The sequence below is a fragment of the Eubalaena glacialis genome, chromosome 18 (genome assembly GCF_028564815.1).
Source record: "Eubalaena glacialis isolate mEubGla1 chromosome 18, mEubGla1.1.hap2.+ XY, whole genome shotgun sequence".
NCBI classification, from domain to species: domain Eukaryota; kingdom Metazoa; phylum Chordata; class Mammalia; order Artiodactyla; family Balaenidae; genus Eubalaena; species Eubalaena glacialis.
This window is the reverse complement of record NC_083733.1, coordinates 58714255-58736942: the sequence shown is the minus strand read 5'-3', so window position 1 is coordinate 58736942 and position 22688 is coordinate 58714255. Positions and strand designations below refer to the sequence as shown.

The 22688-nt window shown below is 54.2% G+C and overlaps 3 protein-coding genes across 11 annotated transcripts; 1 reads left to right on the top strand and 2 right to left on the bottom strand.

The window, feature by feature from the left end:
- Positions 1 to 472: 472 nt before the first annotated feature.
- IRGQ (immunity related GTPase Q) lies at positions 473 to 11352 on the top strand. 4 transcript variants are annotated; one of them, XM_061173318.1, is made up of 3 exons: positions 473 to 555; positions 8097 to 8628; positions 9885 to 11352. In XM_061173318.1, the coding sequence occupies exons 2-3, from the start codon at positions 8099 to 8101 to the stop codon at positions 11206 to 11208; spliced, it is 1854 nt and encodes a 617-aa protein (XP_061029301.1). In that variant the 5' UTR covers positions 473 to 555; positions 8097 to 8098; the 3' UTR covers positions 11209 to 11352. The 4 variants fall into 4 exon arrangements, with proteins under 4 accessions (XP_061029301.1, XP_061029298.1, XP_061029299.1 ...); XM_061173315.1 differs by lacking the exon at positions 473 to 555 and adding an exon at positions 7508 to 7640; XM_061173316.1 differs by lacking the exon at positions 473 to 555 and adding an exon at positions 7508 to 7788.
- Positions 4146 to 7475, bottom strand: ZNF576 (zinc finger protein 576). 6 transcript variants are annotated; one of them, XM_061173324.1, is made up of 3 exons: positions 7454 to 7475; positions 6532 to 6632; positions 4146 to 4879 (listed from the first exon to the last, which is right to left on the bottom strand). In XM_061173324.1, the coding sequence occupies exons 2-3, from the start codon at positions 6614 to 6616 to the stop codon at positions 4452 to 4454; spliced, it is 513 nt and encodes a 170-aa protein (XP_061029307.1). In that variant the 5' UTR covers positions 6617 to 6632; positions 7454 to 7475; the 3' UTR covers positions 4146 to 4451. The 6 variants fall into 6 exon arrangements, with proteins under 6 accessions (XP_061029307.1, XP_061029303.1, XP_061029304.1 ...); XM_061173320.1 differs by lacking the exon at positions 7454 to 7475 and adding an exon at positions 6794 to 7418; XM_061173321.1 differs by lacking the exon at positions 7454 to 7475 and adding an exon at positions 6985 to 7418.
- A 6499-nt stretch (positions 11353 to 17851) lies between the features above and the next one.
- On the bottom strand, positions 17852 to 21753 carry PINLYP (phospholipase A2 inhibitor and LY6/PLAUR domain containing). The gene is made up of 5 exons (XM_061173988.1): positions 21610 to 21753; positions 20368 to 20484; positions 18570 to 18722; positions 18191 to 18334; positions 17852 to 17997 (listed from the first exon to the last, which is right to left on the bottom strand). The coding sequence occupies exons 1-5, from the start codon at positions 21677 to 21679 to the stop codon at positions 17852 to 17854; spliced, it is 630 nt and encodes a 209-aa protein (XP_061029971.1). The 5' UTR covers positions 21680 to 21753.
- Positions 21754 to 22688: the final 935 nt, after the last annotated feature.

The following is a 22688-nucleotide window of genomic DNA, read 5'->3' as shown; positions in this document are numbered from 1 at the left end:
AGTGCTGTGGAGAAAAATAGAGAAGAGAAGGGAGAACAGTTCTGGAAGAGGGTGCAGTTTTAAATAGTGTAGTCCTCCCTGAGGAGGTGACAGAGACCTGAGACCTAAGCGGAGACCTGAGAAAGGGAGGGAGGGATCCTGGCACACGGGTGGGAAGAGCGATCTAGGCGAGGGGGGCGGTGGGGCAGGAGCCTGCCCCACGTGTCAATTAGGCAAGAGTGGCTCGAGGGATGAGGTCAGAGGGGAACAGAGGGTCAGCTTATTACAGCCTTGTGGAAACACAGGCTCTTGCTCTGAGATGGGAAGTACTAATTCACAGAAGCTTGGCACTGAAGCTCCTTTGAAAATAGAAGCCTAATTATAATAATAGCTAGCATTTACTGAGCATTTACTGTGTGCCAAGCTCTGTTCTAAGGCGCTTTACATGTGTTAACTCATAGAAGCTTGGCAACTAAGAACCTTCAAGAATAGAACCTGAATTACCATAATGGCTCACAGCGGACCAGGCCCTGGGCTAAGCGCTTTATATGGACGATCACATCGGATCCTTATGAGGTAGGGACTGTTACTTATTACTCATTCATTCAACAATGATTTATTGAGCACGTAGGAGATGCAGGCACTATTTGGGGAGCTGGGAGTAGAGTGGTGAACACAATGAACAAAAATCCCTGCCTTTGTGGAGGTTATATTATAAAGGGGAAAACAGATACTTGAATATTTAAGTAAAACGTTTAAAATGTTAGAAGGTTATAAGTGCTGTGGAGGAAAAGAGAAGGGGGATGGGGAGGCCTGTGTGTGTGTGTGAAGCAGTTTCAAATGGGGTAGTCAGGAAAGGCCTCACTAAGAAGGTGACATCAGAGCAGAGACCTAGAGAAGGAGGAACAGGCCATGTGGCTGTGGGAACAGCAAGTGCAAAGGCCCTGAGGTGGAACCTGCTTGGGATGTTTGTGGAAGCGCCCTTGGGGCCACAAGGCTGTTGCTGAGGAAGGCAGGGGGAAGACTGGTGGGAACACAAGAGCAGAGAGGGGCAGAGAAAAGCAGAGGGGAAGAGGACCGGGTCACACAGGCCATTAATACCGACTCTGACTTTCTCTCCGAGTCTGTCGTCATCATCATAATTCTTAGAGGCGTAGGGGCTACTATCATGACCATTTTACAACTGCTACAACCAGGGCACAGAGAGGTTGAGTAATCTTCTAGAGGTCACACAGCTGGGAAGAAGCAGAGGCCAGGTTTGAATCCAGACAACTGGAGGTAAGGCACCCATTCTTAGCCACTAAGCCACACACCAGAAATGGCTGTCCACAGCCACCATCTGACTTGCAGGAGTGTATTTGGTCTCCAGAGTTATTGAGGTTTTTTTAATCACGTTAGTTACCAACATTTAAAAATGGGCAGGTTTGACACAAAAATGGAAGTTTCTGGCTTCCTTGTGAGATTGATTGCTGAACCCACAATCCCATGGGGCAGTAGTTTGCTGGAGCTGAGTAGGGGTCACCTCCTATTAATGGGGCATTCCCTCCCGCATGCCCAGTCCCCACTGTCTGGCATCTGGACCCCTTACACCCTGCTTGCCTCACTGATTTATGGTACCTGCTTGGCCCCAAAGAGCATTTACATTCTGACGCCTGTTACAGGACCTTGACCAAAGCATCTTTCAAAACCCATACTTTTCATCCTAGAAGCTCAGAATCTTATATTTATGCACTCTTTGAGGCTTTCATAACCACTATAGCTTAGCATCATTGAATCTCAGAATCATCAAAGCAGAAATTCACAGCTCATTAAAACAACATGGATGGATCTTATTTCCTGGAGCAGCATGCCTAAGCCCTCTTCCGCCCTAAGACGGGGTTTCTAAGCATACAAGTAGCGAATTATCCATTCATCGTCAAGAGTTCCTAAGGATCACGAGAGACTGGGAATCAAGAGACCTAGTCTACTGCCAATGGGGTCATTCAGTTCTTCAGGGCCCAGGCAGGATATGGAGACCAAGCTAGGAATTCCAGAGGATTCAGTACCGGGAATTGGTTACGCGGGTACTAAAACGCTGAGAGCACAAACATGGAAAAGTGAGGTAACTGAGAAATGAGTGTCTGCAAGAAGCTCCCACCTCTAGGACTGGGATGCAGAAAGAGAAGCGCAATGACCAGAACCCAGTGGGAGCTTGGTGGGCAGGCCTCGCCACGTGTGTGGCTGGTGCAGGGACTGGCCACCACACAGCTGCTGCTTAAACCCCAAGAGGGGCACAGTGCCTTGTGCTGAGAGTGTAGAAAGGTATTGGAGCCCGAACTGCTGCTGGAGGGGTTCCAGCAGGAGCCCAAGGCAAGGTGAGTCCCTTCTCCCCTCTTCCGACCTTCCTTCTGCCCATACCTCCTGTGGGATGAACTTAAGGAAGCCAGCTCTCCAGGGAGTCTGGGAAGCATAGCTGCAGAAAGCCCAGCCTCACAGAGCAGTGTGGAAGGGTGGGCTGAGGCCGAGAAATAGGTAAACAACTGGGCACAGTTAAGGAGTTCTTTCTTGAGCCTCCATGGTAAGCGCTGTCCTAGGTGCTGGGGATGAAGCAATGACGAAGACAACCCACTTGCCCTCAGAAGCTTGGATTCTAGAGGAAGGACACAGATGATGACAGAAACACAGGTGCGATAATTCCAAGTGTTGAAGAGTGCTGGGAAGAAACTAAATCAGGCTAAGGGTTGGAGGTGCTATTTTAGCCAAGGAGGACCTCTCTGAAGTGGCAGGTATTGAGACCTGAATAATGAGGAGGCAGCCTTGCAAAGTTCTGGGTAAGAGGGAACAGCAAGTGCAAAGGCTCTGAGGCAGATGCCAGCCTGGCATGTGTGGCTAGAGTGTAGTGAAAAAGACAGAACCGGGAGGGAGTTGAGATTGCTTAATGGGCTGGGACCTAATCATTGTTGGGTTTTGTGGGCCTGGGTAAGGCCTTTGGATGTTACTTATGGGATGCCGTTGGAGGGTTTTGAATGAGGAGTGATGTAAGCTGACTTACATATACACAGCGGGTGGTCTGTAGTAGAGAGGCTGGAAGGGTGGGGGGAGCAGTAGTGATAGCAGACCCAGCCTCCTGCTGTCTTCTTGCTCTGCCATCCTGTTGTCGCTCTCATGGTCCAAGATGGCTGGATACCATGTCCACATTCCAGGCGAGGAGGTGGAGGAAAGGCAGGTTCCTTTCTGAAGCTTGAGGACTCTACCCAGGAATTTAGTCAGAACTCAGTCACATGGCCACATCTAGCTGCAAGGAAATCTGGGAAAGGCAGTCTTTGTAGCCACCGTGTGCCTAGCTAAAAAGTGGGAGATAGCTCAGTCTCTACCATATCCATCTCACCTGTGGGCTTTCAAAATATCCCTCAATTCAAATGGAGTCTGTGATTATTGTATGCAGGGCTGTGATTATTGTATGCAGGGCATCGACCATTGTCTCTAGGGGCAGGGCAGGTAATGCAAGGGAGTAAAACTGGTCCAGTGGAACTCAGCCCAGGGTTGGGCCTTTCAAGAGCTGAAAATAGGATCTTAATGGAATATCTCCCTGTGTTGGCCAGATACAACAGGAAACAGAAGGTATCTCTGTTTGACTCCAAACCAGTTTGCCCACAGGGCCAGGCCAGGTCTGCCCTGAGCTCCCCACTCCCCATGCCCTTATGTTCTCTGGGAATTCCTGCTCAAAAGCCAGAGTTCCTTGTTTAGACATTTTATTATGGACCTTTTGTTTTTAGATACTACTTCTGTTAGTTTATTCATGCCATCTCACCTACACATACAAAAAATATTCCGTGACCAGAATGGTACATAAAATTATTTAAATGAACAATAAATTATCTGGGGAGGAGGAGGGCAGAGCCATCCAATGCCATGGCCCCTCCTTGAGTGGGAAAGGCTGGCAGGGAGTGGGAAGAGACAAGGGCCCAGATTGCAACCCTCACATGACTCAGTACAGCCTCCGACTTTGCTGTCCCATCCCCAAAGGCTCAAGTTGCTCCACGTGTGGGACCCATTCGGTGGCATTACAGGCAGGCGACACCTCACTTTCCCTCCCCCATTCAGGCCCAAATCCAGGCACTTGGCTCTTGCAGCCCCATCGCATCCATCTGGGAAGAATTAATGGTGATAACACAATCTGCAGCTAGTTGTGATTTCAAACTATTTAATTGGGAACGAGGAAGATACAAATAACAAATTTCCCTCTTTCTTGTTAATTTCATTTTTTTTTAAACAAAAGATCTCACTATTGTTTGATTTTACTGTTTCCCTGAAGGCTTTTGTGTCTTCCAAAGACGGAAGCTCTCAATGAGCATCTTCTGGGTCCTACTGATCAGGAGTCCTTTGCCTTTCTAGGGAGGAGAGTAAATCCCTCCAAGGCTCCTACCCCATATCAGACGGGGGTCGCACCAGCCGCAGAGCTTCCATTGCCCTAGGGAGGGCTGGAGCCACACTCAGAGCTCCCCCCGGGCATGCCGGATGTAGTGCTGATGCAGCCCTGCCTCCTGGGCGAAGTCCTGCCCGCACTCCGTGCAGGCGAAGGGGCCGGGAAGGGGGTGGGCCTCGTGCGCCTGGCGATGCCGCCTCAGAGAAGCGGCCTGCCCAAAGGTCTTGCCACAGTCGGGACAGGGGAAGGTGGGTGGGGTGGTGGTGGGCACAGCCGGCTGGGAGGGCCTGGCCGCTGGCCCGTGGCTGCGCTGGTGGGTGATCAGGGCCTTGGAGGAGGGGAAGGAGCGGGCGCACGTGAAGCAGATGAAGAGGACCCCCTGCAGCTTCTGGGCCACGAAGTCCGCTGGGTGCTCCCGCTTCATGTGACGCTCCTGGAACTTGGAGTCTGCGAAGGTGATGAGGCAGCGGGTGCACTGCAGGGCCCCCAAGTGGCCTGAGGGACACGAGGAGAGGTTGGGGGAGGCCAGCAGGAGTCTCGAGGGCCTCTCCCAGCCTCAGAATCGCACCAACAGTGAGCATGCAGGGCTTACTATGTGCCAGGTGCTATGCCAGGCCTGGACAGCAGACTTACTGGACCTGTGTTATGGATGAGCAGACCGAGGCTCAGAAAGGTTAGGTAACTTGCCGACAGTCATGAAGCTAGGAAATGAAACGGCGGAGTCAGGACCGGAACCCAGGGGGTCTGCCCTTCCTACAGAGCCGTGTGACAAGAGCACAGCCTCTGGAGCCAGACTGCCTGGAACTGACTCCTGGTTCTACCACTTCCGAGGCAAGTGGAAACGGCGTTTTCATCTGGAAAATGGGGTAATGACCACATCAGTATCTACTTTATAGGGCTGTTGTAAGGAATAAACGAATTAACGTATAAAAAGTGATTAGAACAGTGCTACACAATGGTTTGCAATAATTATTGTTGAGAAAGAAAAGAAGTCCCACAGCTAGGAGCTGGCCTGGCACTCACAGCTAGGCCTTGGTGTTCTCCTGTTCAGCATAAACAATTTCACAGAACATCGTCAGACAAGGCCATGCTGTGACTGAGACGAATCAAGACAAGACCATGCCATGATGCCTTCTAAACACAGACAAAACGTGAACACTGTCCAAGCCACAAAAATGGCCAGACACCCCCCAGTCGTGGCTAATATGAGTGCCTGCTGCTGCTTTACCAATTACACCTGGAGCCTTGCTTTGTTCCTCCCTCCTTCTAGGTAAGATGTATTAAGATAGCCAGCCATGTAATTGCCCCTGCTTCCTGGCAGCATCCATCCACAGCAAAACCCCTTTCTTGAACCCTTCCCCAAATCACCTACCACAAGCCTAAATCCTGTAATAAGTCCTTAATTATTACTGAGATGCTCCATGGTATGTGTGCTTCCTCAGCGCAGTGAGCAATAAGCCCAACTTGGTCAACTCCAGGTGTGTTCCTGGTGGTCTCCGGCTGGAGAGCATTGACACTGTGGCTTTCACTGTTACAAATACTTAACCTCTCTTTGCCTCGGTTCCCTCATGTGAAAGTGATAATTACCAATTTCACAGAGTCTGTTAGGAGGACGGAATGAGATAACAAATGTTAAACTCTTAGAATGCACCTAGCACATAATAAGCATTCAGTAGAAGCTGCTGCTATTATCCTAGGTCAAATTGGCTACTTTCATTAACATTAAGCTTTCCCCTTTTCTGCCACTAATCCCCATACCAGCCAGCCCCGTGAGGTGAATAGGGGCAAGCCCTTTTGACAGATAGGGAAACTGAGGCCCAAGTCACACAGAGTCTGGGGCAGAGTTGGGACTGGGGCTCTCTGCCCTTTCCCAGCCACCTCTCCCACCCCAAGCCTCTCTGGATGCCACTCTGTGCCTCTGAACTGCATCCCATTCATGCTTATGTGGATAGAGCAGGATGGGTACGTCTGAGGGTAATGAGGGTAGGGGTGGGGAGTAGCAGGTCCTGGGAGGGCAGCTCCGGGACCATTAACAGCTCCTTCCCAACAGGCAAATCCCTGCAATGCCCTGGACACTGAAATGCTATAGAAATCCTTTTCGCATCACAGCTCCTGCACCCCACCCATCTCTGATCAGCAGTACTCACAGATGTCACCTCCCGGACTTTGGGGACTTCTCTCCTTGGACGAATCCTGCTGCTCCATGGCCTCTTTGGGGTGCCGGTCCTCCATGGTGACTGAGACCCCTCTGGTCAAGAGAGGAGCACGCATGACAGAACAGTAAATCAAGTGAAGTCGCTTATCTACAGCGAGTCTTAGAGGGCCCGCCAATCCTATGACCTTTGACAGGCTTGGCTTTGCCAGCCTTTGGCCGACCCCCCACGAGATAACATCTCCTTGAATTCTAACCTGATAGAGCAGCTCGCTAGAGAAGATTCAATCCTCCCAGAAGAGTCAACTCCCCGGGTTTGTGACTCCCTTTAGAGCCTTCTCACTTGCGTGAGACCTCTGACCTATGCCTCCTACATCAAACTAACTCCCTGAACTCAGAGCGCGGGACCCTTGATCTTTGACACCAGCCTCATCCCCTTCTCTCCCACCTGTCTTGAGGCAGGTAGTGGTACCCACGCTTTAGCCTGCCTCCTTCCGGGAGACATCTTTCTGTGACATCCCGAAACTCTTATTGCACCTAGAGCCCCCGCTTCCCACGCGCGCTTTCAGCCGCTGTGACCCGCTGCCCCAAGCACTGCCCTCGGCTCCCTCCCGAGGCCGGTAGCCCAGGCCTCTGCTTTTCTCCAGACAGCAGAGGGCTGCCTTTCGTTGCGCCTGGCAGTTGCTCGTCACAGCGCCGTCACCCGAAGGGAGGCGGGGTAGGGCCCACCGAGTCGCAAAGTCCCGGTGGTTTCCACCGCCTTTCGCCTGATAAGCCTTTCGAAGCCCAGATCTCGGGTTGCCAAACGACTGCAGTGATTCAGTCGCGCCAACCCGGTCCTCAAAATAATGGGAGGGGTCCTTCTCTGCACTGGGGTGCGTAATGATGACGTTGCAAGCCTCCCTTGCCGTACAGACCTAAGCTTTTTGCGCAAGTGTGTTAGGCGATCCTGGCGCGCACGCGCTTTGGCTTCCTCATTGTTCAAGGTTCGGCGACCGTGGAGGAGCGAGCGCCCTTCGGCCGCTCTGCGCAGGCGCTGCAAAGGGCCCTGTCCCCGAGGTTACGCTTTCAAGACACACCCCCTCCTAAAAGCAATGACGTCAGGTTAGAGCCCCGGGAAAGGGTCTGGACATCCCCAAATCCCGGCGCTTTAGCCTCATGGGCCTCCGTCCTCGGACCCCAGAGGCGGGGCTTCTCAGCGGCTGACCGACTGCTACCGACTGCGCTGTCCCGTGTGCCGGCTGTTTGCTCGGTCGGTGATTTGGAAGGGAGGAGTGAGGGGTAAAAACGTGTGTCCCTGAGGGAGGAGGGGGCTAGAGGGCGATTTCTGAGTTTTTGAAGCGTAAAGGGAAACGCATCCAGAAAGAGGGCGGACAGGACTCCCAGGTCCCTGGGGAATAGGGCCTGGGCGCCAGATTTCTAGGTGCCTGGGAGTGATACCCGAGAACGAAAGAAGTGGACAGGGTAAAAGGCTGAATTCTGAGACCAGAGTGGGGAAGCTAGGAAAGAAAAAGGTTGGGTGCTCCGTGACCCGGGTCTTCCTCTCTCCCCGCTTTCCAGCCATGCCTCCGCCGCGGGGTGACGTGACCGTCTTATTCCTGGGGCCTCCGGGCTCGGGAAAGTCTGCTCTGATCGCAGCGCTGTGCGACAAGGATGTGGAGACGGTAGAGATCCCCGACGGCCGGCCGGATTCCGGGCTCCCCAGCCTGAGAGCTGCAGGCCCAGGCCTCTTCCTGGGCGAGCTGAGCTGCCCACCCGCAGCGCCGGGGCCGTGGGCGGCGGAAGCCAACGTGCTGGTATTGGTGCTGCCCGGCCCCGAGGGGAATGAGGAACCCTTGGCCCCAGCGCTGGGGGAGGCAGCGCGGGCCGCCCTGGCCCGAGGGACCCCGCTGCTGGCTGTGCGGAACCTCCGTCCCGAGGAGTCACAGCATGTAGCCCAGGCCCGGGATCACACCGCAGCCCGGCTGGACAGCGCCGGGTTGGGCGCCGCGGCTCTCTTTGTGCTACAGACCGACTGCGGCAGCAGCGACGGCTGCGAGGAGCTGGAGCGCCTGCGGGCGGCGCTGCGGAGCCAGGCGGAGGCGCTGCAGAGGTGAGCGCGGCGTTTCAGGGTGGTTGAAGAGGACTGGTGCTTTATTTAGTCTGTACCTCCCACCCCTAAGGTGCTCTTTGAGGTCTGCGAGACCCCGCCCTCAGCGAGTTTGGGGCCTACCTTAACGGGATATCTGCTGGAAGCCCTGCTCCCTCGTCCAAATCCCGACCCTCAGTGCAGGTTTTGAGGTCCACGAGGTTCCACCTCAAACTAGCGCTCTGTGCTTGACCCTTTTCTATCATCTAGGTCAAGGGTCAGCTAGAAGTCTGGACCTGTCATCCAGGTTCCGCCTCCTGCGAGCGCTCTGAGGTCTTGAGCACCCGCTCCCTCGCGAGAATTCTAGGAGGGGCCAGGACCTAGCGCCCAAACACTGCCCCCAGGCCAAAGTGTGAACGAGGGCTCACTCTCTCCAGGCAAGCTGGTGATCCCCGCGAAGCTTTTACCCGAAGACTCCACTCTCCAGTCTTCATCCTCCTGCCCACCATCTGCTTGGTTCTCAAGCGACCCCAGTCTCCGGAGAGCCACACCCTAAGCGAGCTTTGTCGTTTCGGGGGGCCCTCGCCCACTTCCTTTCTCTAATCCCCTCTCGTTTCGGTGTCCACTTGCTGGCTACCTCCTTAATTTTCTCCCCCAACCCCAAGCGGCCTCCTTTTATAGACGTCAGAATGAGGCTCAGGGAGGGGCAGCCTCTCCCCCAGGCCCACCACTCGTCTTTCTTCCTTAGCCACACGCCCTTGGTAAGAACTAGTAGATGAGGGTTCTCCCCTCACCTGTCTTTACAGCCCTCCTAACTCCTAGTCTCAGGAAAGAGCGCCCTTGGTGACCTTGCCCTTGTCGAATAGGGCTCGATTTTCGTTTAGTCCTCAATACAGTCGCCATTCTTTCTTTGCTCTAAACTCCACTCTCTATGAGTTTTGCCCCGCCCAGCAGGGCTTTTTCTTAATCCTGCAGGTCCCTCGGAAAGACCCGCTCCCGCAGAGTGTAACCCCGGGGAAGACTTAGCCGGGTCCCCATTTTCGGCTCTGTTGGCAACCTGATTTCTGATTTCAATCCAGCCGTCCCACCCCTTCTTTAAGCCCCTCCCTTTTCTTCATAGCCTCTGATTCTGTTTCTGTGCCATTAGTCTGGCCCCTCCCTTTCCTGATTATTCGGAAAGCTCCGCCTTGTCATCATAGCCCAGTCCTGTCCCCCTAGCCCAGCTCGCCAGCATTTAGCCCCTCTTCTGCCCTTGACCCCATCCCTCCCTTTCCCCGCAGGCTCCTGCCACCGGCTCAGGATGGCTTCGAGGTGCTGGGCGCTGCAGAGTTGGAGGCTGTGCGCGAGGCCTTCGAGACGGGTGGCCTGGAGGCGGCGCTGTCATGGGTTCGGGCCGGCCTGGAGCGACTGGGCAGCGCGCGCCTGGACCTGGCCGTGGCCGGTAGGGCTGACGTGAGCCTTGTGCTGAACATGCTACTCGGGTTAGATCCTGACGACCCAGGTGCGGTGCCTGCTTCGGCGCCCGCGGAGCCCATGCCCTACCCGGCCCCAGAGCTCCCCAACGTGGTGCTCTGGACCGTGCCTCTGGGCTCCGCGGGCACTGCTGCCGCCCCCCACCCAACCCACTACGACGCTCTCATCCTCGTCACTCCTGGGGCCCCCACTGAGAAGGACTGGGCCCAAGTCCGGCCCTTGGTGCTACCAGATACGCCGCTGGTCTGCGTGCGAACAGACGGCGAGGGCGAGGATCCGGAGTCCCTGGACGAAGAGGAAAAGAGCGGCGAGAGCTTAGAGAACGCAGGCGGAGGGGGGTTTGAGAATGCACGCAGTGAGGGAAGGGAGAAACGTGGCCCAGGATCGCAGAAAGCAGTCAGTAGGGAAGGTTCAGAGGACGCAGGCAGCGAGAGTTTGAAGCCGGTTGGCGTCGGCGTGAAGAAACCGGGCAGCGGGGACTCAGAGCGCGCGGCCGCACTGAGCCCAGAGGACGAGACGTGGGAGGTGCTGGAGGAGGCGCCGCCGCCAGTGTTCCCGCTGCGGCCGGGCGGCCTCCCGGGGCTGTGCGAGTGGCTGCGGCGTGCGCTACCCCCGGCCCAGGCGGGAGCGCTGCTGCTGGCTCTGCCACCCGCGTCTCCCCGCGCGGCCCAGACCAAGGCTGCGGCGCTGCGGGCCGGGGCGTGGCGGCCAGCCCTGTTGGCTAGCCTGGCGGCGGCGGCGGCCCCGGTACCGGGGCTGGGCTGGGCCTGCGACGTGGCGCTCCTGCGAGGTCAGCTGGCCGAGTGGCGGCGGGCGCTGGGGCTCGAACCCGCGGCGCTGGCACGACGCGAGCGCGCGCTGGGCCTGGCGCCGGGGGAGCTGGCCGAGCGGACGCGCTTCCCGGGTCCGGTTACGCGCGCCGAAGTGGAGGCGAGGCTGGGCTCGTGGGCGGGCGAGGGCACCGCCGGGGGCGCGGCGCTGAGCGCGCTCTCCTTCCTGTGGCCGGCGGGCGGCGCGGCGGCCACCGGGGGCCTGGGCTACCGCGCGGCGCACGGCGTCCTGCTCCAGGCGCTCGACGAGATGCGGGCCGACGCCGAAGCAGTGCTGGCACCGCAGGTGCCCGCGCAGTGAGGGGGGTGTTGAGGACCGGGGCTTCCGGGGTGCCCCGTGTCCCGGCTGCTCGGCTTGGTCAGGGGTTGAGGACTCCAAGTCGCCGTAAGAGGGAGAGGGCGTGGGAATCCAGACTCTGGCATGCTAGTATGGGATGTCTGGGCTTGTGAGATAACAGCGGTGGGGGGGTGGGGAGGGCGCGGGGGCCGCCACTCAGAATCCCGGGTGCTTGAAGGCGATGAGGGTTCTGACTACCGGTTGGAATGTGACTTCTCGTCACCAGGATTCCTGGGTCCTGAAGGGGAATAGAGTTCGGGGGACATGACTTCTGATTTCTCTGGGGGACCAGAGGGTGTGACCCTCAGACTCCTAGACTCCTGAACTCCTGAAGGGAGTTGAGGGTTTGGGACTCCTCCAAGGGGGTATATCTTGGTCTCCAAAGAGTAGAAACTGGATTTATTAGGTGTCTAGTCCTCCAGGGGGAGAGGAGGTGGAAGCCCTGCTTCCTGATGAAGGGGGTCTCCATCACACCGGGGACTCTAGCATGGAGGAGGGGGTCTGGGTTCCCCAGGGAGCTGGAATCCTTGGGCTCCAGAGCCACAAAGGGATATAAGGTCTGGGTTTCTGGGCGGTGGGGGGATAGGCCTGCATACAAAGGGGGCTTTGAATTTTCATTGGGGGGAGGAAGGATCTCTGGAGTCTCAGAACTCCTGGCTCCCAAGAGGGCTGTGGACCTTGATTCCTAATTCATGGGTGGTGGAAGGTCTCCATCTAGAGGAGGGAATAGGGGGCTGTGTGAGAGAGCTGGAGACCTTTGGCTCCTCTTGGGGAGTAGAGGGGTCTCTAATAGTTGCTCCACCAGGGGCCTGGTGACCCAGATTTCTTTCCCAGTTGTTGTGGGGAGAATGGTACCACAAAAATGAGAGGAAGTAAGAGTTCTGGGCATGGTGGGCTCTGGGGGGTAGCCGGAGACCAGGAATGAGGCCTTCTGGGTGTGGAAGGACAGAAACCCCTACCTCAGAGGTATCTCCCAAAAGTCCCTAATGGATTTGGATCCTGGTAACTAACTGCCTTTCTCTGAGTTTGACTGGAAAGGGATATGACTGCCCCCATTTTAGAGGTGCTGAGCGATTATGGGGCTCTCTGGGGACCCTGTTCCTCTGTCCCTCTCTCCTTTAGGGGTTTCTCTCTTTTTTTGGTCTTGGTTACTTCTGTCATTAAACCTTAACCCTTTCTGACCTTGGTATTATATACACTTGCCTTTTGGGAAAAGCAACCGTACTGCTGCACTGATCCAAATGCTTCTGTGTTGGCTACCTCAGGTATCCCTGAGAGACACAGAGAATGCCACAGTGAGCAAGGGACCCACGGAGCAGCTGGGCAGGTGTTCCAGACCGTGGGAATGTGCCACAGTGAGGCAAAGGCAGAAACCACAGTGCCTGGAATGTTCTAGGCTGCCAGCTACAAGTAGAGGAGAAGCCACAGGTCACAGAACTCTTCAATGCCAAAAACAGAAAGGGAGGACCTGAGAGGCCATCGAGCAGAATCTCTGTTATGTTAGATGGGGAAAGCAAAGCCCAGAGAGGGCAGGCTCTAGGCTCAACAGCACACAGCAAGGCCCCTGCCTGTTCTTATTTCCTGCCCCCTGCCATCCCCCAGTCAACCTGATCTTCCTTCTGATGCTTGAGTGGGCCACCTGGGATCCTGCCTCAGGACCTTTGCACTTTCTGTTATTTCTGCCTAGAACGCTCTGCTCCCAGATCTTCCCATGACTGGCTCCTTCTTGTCAATCAGGTCTCAGCTCAAGTGTCCCCTCAGAGAAGCCTTCCCTGACCTCTGTAACTGAAGTAGCTCACACCCCCACCCCTATTATTCATCTTGGCGGGTTATTTTTCCTTGTAGCAATTATTACTGTAGAAAATCACCTTATTTATTTATTTACCTATTTATTGGTTATTATCCCCATACCTGTCCTGTTCTCTGCTGTACCCCCAGCACCGAGAATAGTGCTTGACACACACAAGGTGCTTAGTGAATATTTAATTCATTAATCAGTGGCAGAACTAGGGCTGGAATTTAGGTCATCAGCCTCTTGCCACAAGACAGGGAAAAGGTGTGAGATGGGGGGAGAAACAAGTACCTCATGGGAGAGGAAGCTCCTGTCTGAGGTCAGGGGACCTGGGAAGCAAACACAGCTTTGCCACTGTCACTCCGGGTGACGTGGGCCAGTGCCTTATTTTCCCACCTGTGAAATGAAAGGGCTGGACAAGAACTGTAAACGCTTCCGAGATCCTGTTTCCTCTGACAGCTGAACACAGGGGTAACCAATCTGAGGGGCGCTTCTACCACGTCTACCTTGAGCTCCCACCACCGGCACAATCTGTCCCATCAAAGTGGAGATGGCCAAGATGGGGAAGAGCATTTGGCTCTATACTGAATAGCTCCAAGCATTGTCCTCAAAGCTCTTCTGGCCTTAGGAGAATGTTCCTCATCCATATCTGCAGTACCCAGTATGACGCTGGCTCCTCCTCAAGTCCAGCGTTCAAGCATCTCCATCAAGCCTGCCTGCCACGTGCAGGGGCAGGAGGCGCGCAGAGCGGTGCTGTCCAGTAGAAACAGGATGTGAGCCACACGGGTAGTTTCAAATGTTCTAGTAGCCACATTAAAAAAGGAGAAGGAAACAGGTGAACCTAATTCTAATATGTTTTACCTCAGTATATCCAAAATATTATCATTTCAGCATGTAATCAGTATAGGAAACTACTAATGAGATATTTCACATTCTTTTTACGCTAAGTCTTTGAAATCTGCTGTGTATTTCTCACAGCACATCTCAATTCAGATGATAAATTTTCATCAGAAATATCTGACCTCAGTTTAGACTTCAGAAAACTCATATTTGGAGAAGTCGATTCATATACCCAAGTTGTCCCGATTATATTGGATAGTTTTCCAATAACTGAGATGAGTAGCAATTTTTTAATTAATCAGAAGTAACTGAAATGTAAACTTCAGTTTCCCCGTTGCTCCAGGCACACGTGGTGAGTAGCCACTGTATTAGACAGCACAGCCCTAGAACACTTCCCATTATCACAGGGAACTCTGTGCACATTGCTCTAGGGTCAGACAGCCCTTTGACTGACCATGGGGGTGACCTTGGGCAAGTCACTCAGCAAATGGCATCTACCTCACAGGGTTATGGTGAGAATTCAGTGTATGCACGTAGGTACATGCATTCTCTCTCGTGCACAGCAACGAACTTGCAGCCCCTCCTGGAAGCTGGCACACTGGGAGCCCGAACGGTAGTCTCACCCCCATGCCTTTGCTCGGAGTGCCCTCCTCTCTTCCTGCCGCTTTGCCACCATCTCTGACTTGGTCCCGTCTGACATCTCTGCTCTCTACGTGTCTCTGTTCCAAATTCCCTCTGCCCTCATGCCAATGGGAATCATGCCTGAGATCAAATCTGAGAAAGCAAGACCCAGTTTTGTTTTCACGTGTCGCTGTCCATTGTGGGGTGTGCTGATTGTGTTTGTGTAGTTGTATATTGACACTCTTGGGTGTCACGACTATCTTTTAGAGTGGTTGCCTTTTAAATCATGACTTTTAAAGGGATTGAATTTTAGGCTCTGTAGAGGCAGCAAGTTGCTAGTGAGACATCTGTCTCTGGGAGCATCCAAGCAGAAAAGACTAAGGCTCCCTTTTGGATGGATTGCTGCCTGCCATCAGGGTGTGTCTACAAGGCACCTGCAGGCTGGAAGGCCCTTGAAGGCAGAAATTCAAGGAAAAGTATGGTGAATCTTGGCGTTGCCATCGCCAGAAGCAGAAGAGGCACAAAAGCCTCATGACCTTAGCTGAGTTTCATACTTGTCTGGATAATGATGGAGAGACGTGTGTCCACTGAGGTAGGAAACCATGAAGGCGGGTGAATCAAGGGTGGGTTGGCCTGTGGTGCTTTTTGGAGGAGTGAATAAAAAAGTAGAAATTCCATTGTGTGTCTGTTCTTTCGGGGCTTAAAGGGGAAAAAAGATGCTTGGGATTTTGACTGGAGCTGAAAGCCTAGACTCCTGGGTCCCTGGAGAGGAGAGACAGTGGGGGTCTGTGCAGGATAGAATCCCTTGGGCTGGAATTGAGAGACTTTGAGTTTTGCCACCCTGGAGGGGCTGGAGCAGACTATTAATTGTTTACACCTTGGGGGCTGTGATGGTAAACGTCTTAGTTCCGGAACCAGCTTGGCCCATTAACGCCCCCAGTCTGTTCAGCTTCTCTGCAGCCCTGCCCTTGGATTGTCCCTTCTCATCCTGACTCTAGACCTGGTCATGGGATCTGCTTGGCTACTGAGACAACAGCAAAGATGATGGGCAGAGGCTTGAAAAGTGCTCATGCATTGGGACTTCCTCTCTTGCTACCCGGGGGACCCCTGTCACTGCCACCACATCAAGAAGTCCAGGCTAGGGAATTCCCTGGTAGTGCAGTGGTTAGGACTCGGCGCTTTCACTTCCGGGGCATGGGTTCCATTCCCGGCTGGGGAACTAAGATCCCGCAAACCCCACAGTGTGGCCAAAAAGAAGTCCAGGCTAACCTGCTGGTGATAAGAGACATGTGGCCCAGTCAGCCCTGACACCCCAACCAGTGTCAACCCTCTGAAAGAGAGCTGCCTAGCTGACCGGCAGCTGAACCCAGCAGACACCAGAAGAACCATCACCCAGCTGATCCCAGACCACATTGCCAACCGATTATTCTAAGCAAATGAGGTTTGGAGGGGCTTGTTACGTAGCAAAGGATAACTGATACAGGCTTGTCCGCTCTCTCTGTGATGTGGTCTCTTTCTCCCCTCAGTGTGACCCAATGACTAAAATCTTAAGCTCTGCCACTTTTTAGCTGCTACGACCACCAATGTGACATTCCTTCTCTGAGCCTCAGATTCTTCTGAAAACAGGGATGAGAATAATAGCGCCTATCACATGGAGTAGTTGTGAAGACAAAATGAAAAACAGCCCCAAGAGGTCGTGGTGGCCATTCGTGCTGGTTATGAAATGTGTCTGGCGAGGCGGGGGCTGGGGTGGGGCATTCGGGGCCCGGACTGTGCTTCCTCCTCCTCTCCCGGTGGGGTTTGGTAGGGTCATGTGACTAGCTCCAACCAGTGAATTGTGTCAAGTCCCTTCTGGGTGGCAGCATTTAGTCATCCATGTGAAACCTTGCTGGGCTCTCTCCTGTGCACAGAAATCGGCATTAAGTTGGTGACTGCTCCACAATTATGATGAGCAGAACGCCCTGTGGACGGTGCTAGACGTGGAAGGTCAAGGATAAATCAACCTTTTTTTTTTTTTTTTAAAGATTTTTTGGATGTGGACCGTTTTTAAAAAGTCTTTATTGAACTTGTTACAATATTGCTTCTGTTTTCTGTTTTGGTTTTTTGGCTGCGAGGCATGTGGGATCTTAGTTCCCCAACCAGGGATCGAACCTGCACCCCCTGCATTGGAAGGCAAAGTCTTAACCACGGGACCACCAGGGAAGTCCCTTAAATCAACCTTTTGTGAATGGGTACTTCTTCAGCAAATACCACTCCTCTCCCTCCCACTGGAGGGGGAGAGTACTTCCCTGCTCCACTGATGTTGGCTTTGACCATATGATTTACTTCACTCCATGGAACATTAGCACCCCCGACCTCAGCAGAGGCCTTTGGTGCACTTGGTTTTTGTGCCCCTGTGATCTGCCACGAGAAAGACATTAGCCAGGGAGCCGCTGATCCCAGAAGACTGTGAAATGCCATGGAGGAGAACTTGAATCCCCCTCCCAAACTGGACCCAAACCCATCAAAGCACAGCCAGAAGCAGAGCTGCCCCAGCCACCTACAAACCCTTAGAAAGAAGAAGGATTGTTGTTACAATCTCAGTTTGGGGATGGTTTGTTACACAAGCATTACTACAGCATGAATTGACTAATATAACTTTGTTGCTTTAAACCACTGAGATTAGGGACTTGTTTGTTACTGTAGCATAATCGATTCTGTCCTGACTGATGCCAGGGTCTAGCACCTGCCAACTAATGGCCACTCAGTAAGTGGCAGCTATTAGGATGATAACTATTTGGCCAGACACATTGTCTCCAGAACCAACATCGTCTTAAAGGTGCTAGGCACTGCACTAAGTGCTTTTTTAGTTTTCTTTCATTTGACTCTTAAGACAGCCCTTTGAGGTTATGACTATTAATACCCACATTTTACAAATGTGAAAACTGAGGCAAAAGAGGGAGAGGTTAACCAGGAGAGGTGATCATGGACTCTGGAGTCTGATCTTCCCTAGCTGTTTGACCCAAGCCAAGTGACACCGCAACCTGTGCCTCAGTTTGTTCCTCTGTAAAATGGGGACAATACTTTCAACTTCACAGAGTTGTTGTGATTATGAAATGAGGTACCGCAAGAAAACACTTAGCATGGGGACCCGGCAGGGAGTAATCCCTTAACAAAAGGTAGGGTCTTCCCTCTCTTCCTTCCAAAGAGGGGGTTCCCAAAGGTTGAGACCCCTGCTTTTTGCATCCCACCTCCCTGAAATGCATCACATCACAAGGACTCAGACTTGTTCTGTTAAGTTGTTTAATATATTGGCACATGGGAAGCTGTAGCTGAGAACAAATTGAGACCAAACGTGGCATACGCCTCAGTTCTTCACTTAGCCTTGCCAGAAGGCTGGGGGCCTGGAAGACAGTTGGCCTGGGTGATGGTGTAGATACGAGAGGCTGAGGGCACCAGGGTCCCAGGCTTGGTGTGGCAGGCATTCTCTGTAGCGCAGCCCCGAGTAGCAAATATGACGCCTGTTGGGGGGGAGGGATTTCAGACGGGAGTCAGGACTTCCAACCCCTCCCTCCTCATGACCCTGGGGTCATGCCCCTGCCACCTCCTCACCCAGTTCTCTGGACCCACTCTCTCCCCTAGAATCTGGAAGTATGAGCCTCCAGTTCTGGGAGCCTCCCTGTACCCTCCTCCAGAAGTCTAGGTGCCCCTCACCAGTCTGCACTTTGCCAGCGCAGGTGATACAGTGGCTTTCCTGGCCAACACAGAGTACTTTCTTAGTTGAAGAGCATGATTCCTTGAAGGGGGTGATGCAGGTAGGGCACTGGAGGCCATTCTCCGTACGATTGTTCTCGGGAGCTGGGGAGGAGGGTGGAGTGTAAGGTGTAAGGTACGTTAAACCCTTTCCCAACCTCACAACAACACTGGGGACACTGGTTGCTAATGGACACTGCATTTCACAGGCGAGGAACTGAGGCTCAGAGCAAGGAAGATGCTTGCCAAAGGTTACAGCGCGGGTCAGTGGCGGGTGCTCACAGCAGGCTCTCGGGGGGGCAGGAAGGGACTCCAGATGTGGGGCTGAGCTGGCACTTACTGGGCAGGGGATCGTGGTTGCAGACATCGCTCTGGCAGCAGCGTGTGTTGGACACCATGTAGTTCTCAGGGTCCATGGTGATGGAGACGAATCCTGAGCTGCAGGCGCTGGATTTCATGCAACCCTTATAGGTGTTCACCGACTGGTGGCCCTCTGCAGGATGGCGAGGGAGAGGAGGGCTCAGGGGCCCTGGCCTGGACCCCGGCTTCCAGGTCTCTCCCAACCTTACAGCTGCCCCAGCCCGCTGCTGTCTAGGGAGGCCTCTTCCAGCCCCCCAGAGTCATACCCCCTTATCTGCCTGGGGCATGGTCTGGACTGTTTATTAGGTCCGCTCCACCCCACCCCCTCCAGGCTTTGGTGGTCTCTTGCAGTTCCCATCGGCAAGCCCTGGTGCCTGCCTGAGTGGTCCCTTCCGCCCCATGCCACCCCACTGCCATCCTCTAAGGGTCACACCTGTAGTGGTCTTTTTCAGGCCGCCTATGGCTATCCCCATGGCGGTGTGAAATGGTCTCTTCCAGCCTTTCGCCCTCCCCTGACCCTTGGAATCCCTTCCACCAAATGCTGGAATGCCACCCTTGCCCCCCCACCCTGTAACACCCATATCCTTCTCTGTCTAACGTGGTCTCTTCCAGATTTCCCCAGGGTCACTCCCCAGACCTCCCACCGATGGTCTCTTGCTGCCCTCCTTGGCTACTCTCAGGTCTTGCCTGAAGCGGTCTCCGTCCAGTCTCCACGGCCTTCCCCCTCCCCCTCCCCACAGTACGGTGGTCTCTTCCAACCCTAGGGTTTCCCCTCTTTACCCCACAGAAAGGTGTTTTTTTCCCCAACTTCCTCCTGCGGTCCCAGGGTCCCATCTCCCTCCCATATACTCCTGGGTGGTCTCTTCAAGACTTTCAGGTCCTTCCCCTACCTGCCCACTCTTGCTAGGTGAGTAGGGCAGCGTGCAATCTTCTATCCCACTTTACACACCCCCTCCAGTCAGAATGGTTCCTTCCTACACTCAACGTGGGCCTTGCCTCCCGTCACATCCTTCCTTCTCCAGTCTCACGCCCTGCTCCACCATCTTCCTTTAACTAAGGGTTTCTGGGTCTCTTTCAGCTTTGAATGAACACCCCACCCCCCGTGGTTTCTTCCTTTGCTGCCCTTCTCCCCCATCCTCCCTCAGGTCTGGGACAGTCCCTTCCATTTAAGTCTTGCCCTCCTCTCCCATTTTACTCATATGTCTCCCCATTGCCGCAGCTCCACTTCTTCTTTGTGATAAGTTGCTCCATACTTCAGGATTATCTTCCCTCTCCTGTCTGTTCTTTTATATCTCTCCCTCTACCCCAATATCATCTCTCCTCTTCTTGTCAGGAATGGTCTCTTCCAACCCGCATCCCTAGGGGATCCCTCCCGCTCCAAATGGTCAACCTGGTCACATTCCTTCCAACCCACCCCAGCCCCTTCCTTCTCCTCTACACGCCCCCCTCCACCTCTTGCATATTAGATTTTTCCCCTCTCGCGATTTCTCTCTTCCCCCTTACCCTTTCCTTTCCTAATCCCTTCCTGCCTAAGAACGTCTCTATATCTGCCCCACCCCCACCCCATCAACTCTTTGGAGTCTAATTTTCAGAAATCCCTGACAACAGTGGTTTCTGTCGTTCCATCGGATTCTCTTCCCTCCATCCACCTCGAGATTGCCTTTCCCTCTTTCCTGCCCGCTCACCACTGGAAGGTTCCTCCCTGCGCGTGCTGGTATCTGCTACCCCGAAAGCACAGCCCCCTCCCCAGGATCTGACGCCACGCCCTGCCCTCTTACTTCTGTTGGTGTGAGCCACGATGACCACGCAGGAGTCCTGGTCGGGGTCACAAGTTTGCACATTTCCACTGCACGTGGGTCCGGAGCCTGTACACACCTCACAGCTTAGTGGATACCCTGCAGTGTAGAGAGCAGGGCTCTAGTCAAGGGTGGTGTGGTCTGCGGACCAAGACTTCGGACGGAGTCCAGAGGGGGATGGGGGGGGCGGTCTGAGGGAGGAGGGAAGGGTATCTCCCTGATTGTTCTTGGGCGGGGCATTGGCGGCTGTCCAGGGAACTGTCCGAAGCTCCGGCAGAGATGCGGTGGTGCTCCAGCAAAGCTGCTTTCAGGGGTGGGAAGCGACTCCACCGGGGAGCAAGTTTACCTAATTACAAGGCTGGGGACTTTGGACGCTAGGGTCCTCTGAGAAAGTTTGGGGACAGGGAGGGGTCCTGGTGAAGGTTTCCATGGACTTTTGTGAAGCTTCAGGTCGAGCTGGTTCTTGGAAGTGAGATCCTCTTCCTTGTAGGTACCACGCATAGGTCTTGTAGACAGTAGGAGCCCAGGCAGGGGTACCTGAGGCTGGGATCTGCATCCCAGGTCAAGAAGGGAGAGCGAGGACCAGGAGGGCAAGCGCATGGACTCCTTGGTCCTGAGAGAGGAGGCAACTGGGGGCCCAGACACTGGGCAACTGCGTCCTGGGGAAGGTGGGGCTTGCCTGAAGTCCTGCATCTAGGGGAGGACACCAGGGGTCTGAATTCCCTAGAGTTCTGGGAGAAAGAAAATCTCTCCCCCGCCCCATCATTTTTAAAAAAAAAGATTTCCCTTTCTAATCATACTCTCATCTGATTTTCTAAAATTCAGACGTCTTTTTTTTTTTTTTTTGGCCGAGCTGCATGGCATGCGGGATCTTAGTTCCTCAACCAGGGGTCGAACCCACACCCCCTGCAGTGGAAGCGCAGAGTCTTAACAACTGGACCCCCAGGGAAGTCGCCAGATGGCTTATTTTGAGACCCTGCCTGGGGGACAGGGGATTCAGAGCCCATCAAACCCCCTCCTTTCTCAGGGATTCACACACACAAGTTTCTGAGCTATTCTTCCCTTGGGGCCCCAGTCTTTCTCTCCTTTACCCTCTGCCTTTGCCATGAATCTGAATTCCCAGGACACCTCCTCTTTCCCCCTCGCCCCTGGAGGACCTTGCTGAATGCCCTCTCATAGTCCTCTTTCCGAAGGTCCCAGGATTCCAGGCCCCTAGTCACTTACCCAGGCCCAGGAGGGTGCAGAGCAGCACGGAGGCCAGCAGGAAGGTCTGGGGTTTCGTGGAAAGCCTCATGATGGATGAGTGAGTGAACCTGCAGTCCCAGGTCCCCAGCTCTTCTTATAGGAAGCTGAGGAGGGGTGGGTCTGGACCCACCCTACCCCTAGGGTGAGAAAGAAGTGATGTAAGATCTGGGGGCAGGTCTCTGTAGCTCTGGGGTGGGGAGGCAGAACCAGAAGCCGAATGTGACATGGGCATCTTGTGCCCAGCCCCCTCCTCCACGGGGACCTCAGGAGTCTGGACTTCCAGCCCTCTCTTCCATCAGGACCCAGAAGGTCACTTCCCTATTTTCTCACATTCCCACCCCCCCCCTCTTTTTTTTTTTCTGACCTGAGGCCCAAGATCAGAATCTCAGAATCGGGTCATTTGATTCCCTGCAGGGTAGAGCGGCTGCTAGGACTGAGATACCCTTCTTTCTCTTCCCAAGGAGGTGCCCAGCTTGGGTGGGGCCCTACCTGGGAGCGTCCAGCATGTCCAGGCTTGTTCTGTAGGGGCACGCTTGGCTCATACTCACTTTTCTGTGTTTGGGCTGTCTCCAGCTCCGACCCCACCCCAAGATGCCCTTCTGGGTCTCTCGGGGACTGAACAGAGGGGTGCTTGTCACCGGGCACGGGTGGGCGTGGTATGAGACAGATGCCCATAGGTCACATTGGAAAACTGAGGCATGGTTGGAAGCACTCAAGGCTGGATGTGTGTTTGGGCACATGCATTGTGTTTTATTTAGGTTCTTCTTTTTTTTTTTTTTAATTATTTATTTATTTATTTATGGCTGTGTTGGGTCTTCGTTTCTGTGTGAGGGCTTTCTCTAGTTGCGGCAAGCGGGGGCCACTCTTCATCGCGGTGCGCGGGCCTCTCACTATCGCGGCCTCTCTTGTTGCGGAGCACAGGCTCCAGACGCGCAGGCTCAGTAATTGTGGCTCACGGGCCTAGTTGCTCCGCGGCATGTGGGATCTTCCCAGACCAGGGCTCGAACCCGTGTCCCCTGCATTGGCAGGAGGATTCTCACCCACTGCGCCACCAGGGA

Excerpts from the sequence above, each read along its gene's own strand:
- ZNF576 (XM_061173319.1), bottom strand. The coding sequence starts at position 7,041 with ATGTCTCCCGGAAGGAGGCAGGCTAAAGC. Across the intron at positions 6,633-7,012 it reads GGAAGGAGGCAGGCTAAAGC|AGGGGTCTCAGTCACCATGG; the intron begins GTGGGTACCACT and ends TCTCTTGACCAG. Across the intron at positions 4,880-6,531 it reads AAGTCCGGGAGGTGACATCT|GCCACTTGGGGGCCCTGCAG; the intron begins GTGAGTACTGCT and ends CGTGTCCCTCAG.
- IRGQ (XM_061173315.1), top strand. Across the intron at positions 8,629-9,884 it reads CAGGCGGAGGCGCTGCAGAG|GCTCCTGCCACCGGCTCAGG; the intron begins GTGAGCGCGGCG and ends CTTTCCCCGCAG.
- PINLYP (XM_061173988.1), bottom strand. The coding sequence starts at position 21,679 with ATGAGGCTTTCCACGAAACCCCAGACCTTCCTGCTGGCCTCCGTGCTG. Across the intron at positions 18,723-20,367 it reads CGTGGCTCACACCAACAGAA|AGGGCCACCAGTCGGTGAAC; the intron begins GTAAGAGGGCAG and ends GCCATCCTGCAG. Across the intron at positions 17,998-18,190 it reads CGCTGGCAAAGTGCAGACTG|GCGTCATATTTGCTACTCGG; the intron begins GTGAGGGGCACC and ends CCCCCCCAACAG.